The sequence below is a fragment of the Selaginella moellendorffii genome, unplaced genomic scaffold (assembly GCF_000143415.4).
Source record: "Selaginella moellendorffii unplaced genomic scaffold, v1.0 SELMOscaffold_40, whole genome shotgun sequence".
Taxonomy (NCBI): domain Eukaryota; kingdom Viridiplantae; phylum Streptophyta; class Lycopodiopsida; order Selaginellales; family Selaginellaceae; genus Selaginella; species Selaginella moellendorffii.
Window position 1 is genome coordinate 1,650,920 of NW_003314301.1, and position 1,634 is coordinate 1,652,553.

Consider the following 1,634-nt stretch of genomic DNA (forward strand, 5'->3'; position numbering starts at 1 on the left):
GCCGGCATTAGAGTTTTACAGAAAATTGTCTTCACAGAAGTCCTTGTGAATCCCTGATTCAATGAGTGTAAACGCAGTGATGCAGGCTAGCACTTCCAGGAGTGGCTTAAGATTTTTAAAGCCTATCCATTCGTTCTCATCTCAAGGAGCCTTTCAGCTTGCAGCTCCACAGCAAAACCAAAACCTTGAGCTGCCTCATCGACTTCATGTTTCATTGGAGGCTTTGGAACGCTCCAGAACATCACTCCATGATTTTGTAAGATGTAGTTGCAATTGTCATGACTGACAAGCGCGTGCTTTTAGTACATCTCACATTTCATGTTCCATGGCCTGGATCCCGGCAACCACGAACACAACTTCAAGTACTTGCCAGTTCTTGCTTTCACGGAGGCTTATGTGTATGAGGTCTGTAATTCCAAGAGCCCTATGGAGTATCTGAATTGTTATGGGCACAGGTCGATGTAGAATACGAGAAAGCTCTCAAGAAAATGCAGGATATCCATGACCCAGTCAATGACGTGGATCCCTTTTATGGGCTTAAACTGGAACTCACGGCTCGAAATCTCTGGACGGATAGGTACGTCTGATGTCCATTCAACTGGCTCAATCATTGCTTGAAACAATGCAGGATGGCAAATGAACTTTTGAAAGGATGCCATTACTTGAAACTAGAGCAATCCATTTGTCATTCCAGTCCAGAAGATCAAATTTCAATCCTAGATGCTCGCAGAGCTTTGGAGTTCAAATCATTCGACTACAAGTTGCTCAACCCCTTGCTTTACAAAATGAGGGGAGAAGAGGTGAATGAGTTCCACTTCGGCTTTCTAGAGTTGTCAAATCGTCTTGTGGAGTTAGCAGATAACTTGTAAGTGATCCCCGTGGATTTGTTGTCTGATTAACTTCCTTATATATATTTGCAGGTCTGATTACGAGGTGAGTTACAAAAGGCTTTAATGATTTCCCCTGCGGATGATGAATATAGGAGGACGTCAAAGACAACTCATTCAACATAGTGTGCGTGTTTTACAAAGTTTATGGACCAAAACTCGGTTCACAAATGCTGGTGCGTTGGCAACTGGCTTTGATTTTAACTCGTATTGTCCTACAGGCTGAGTACATTTCCGCTGTTAAACTACGGTTTGAAGAAAAACTAAACAAGCTAGAGCCGGAGCTGAGAGAAAAGTTCCCAATTCGTTATCAAGAGGAGCTTTCGAGAGGTACTAACGAGTTTCGATATAAATCCTTAATTGGTTGTGTTCTAGGCAAAAGCATTGCGGAAACCTGGGAAGTGCCCCCATTTATCGATGAGACACCTTATAGCGCTTTGGTATCAAGCAAATGATACACTAAACCAGGAAATATGGGTTTGAAAGGTCGACAAAGCGAGTAAAGTCTCATACTAGAACATAAATTCTCTCTAGGACATTCTAGGACTCTTTTCTTGTCGAATAGGTGTGTCTTCCGTGGTACTCCTCTCCATCAGTCTCAAAGCTTCACGAAACAAATCTGCTGATGCTTCATTGTCGCCCGTGACGTGAATATTGTTCCGTATGAAAAAGGCTACAAAGTTAATACCCGTCATGTACTTTGCTTGCACCAATGCCGACATTACAGCTCCAACCTATCTATCGCTG

At 42.8% G+C, this 1,634-nt stretch overlaps 1 protein-coding gene across 1 annotated transcript; it reads left to right on the forward strand.

The window, feature by feature from the left end:
• Window positions 1–756: 756 nt before the first annotated feature.
• Window positions 757–1,354, forward strand: LOC112349607. The gene is made up of 5 exons (XM_024684323.1): window positions 757–865; window positions 921–933; window positions 983–1,063; window positions 1,109–1,217; window positions 1,263–1,354. Exons 1-5 carry the CDS (start codon window positions 786–788, stop codon window positions 1,340–1,342), a joined length of 363 nt encoding a protein of 120 aa, XP_024540091.1. The 5' UTR covers window positions 757–785; the 3' UTR covers window positions 1,343–1,354.
• Window positions 1,355–1,634: the final 280 nt, after the last annotated feature.

What these genes read in the sequence shown, in the direction of transcription:
- LOC112349607 (XM_024684323.1), top strand. Translation starts at nt 786, where the DNA reads ATGAGGGGAGAAGAGGTGAATGAGTTCCACTTCGGCTTTCTAGAGTTG. An exon ending in AACTCGGTTCACAAATGCTG is followed by an intron (nt 1,064 to 1,108) that starts GTGCGTTGGCAA and finishes ATTGTCCTACAG; the next exon opens with GCTGAGTACATTTCCGCTGT. An exon ending in TCAAGAGGAGCTTTCGAGAG is followed by an intron (nt 1,218 to 1,262) that starts GTACTAACGAGT and finishes GTTGTGTTCTAG; the next exon opens with GCAAAAGCATTGCGGAAACC.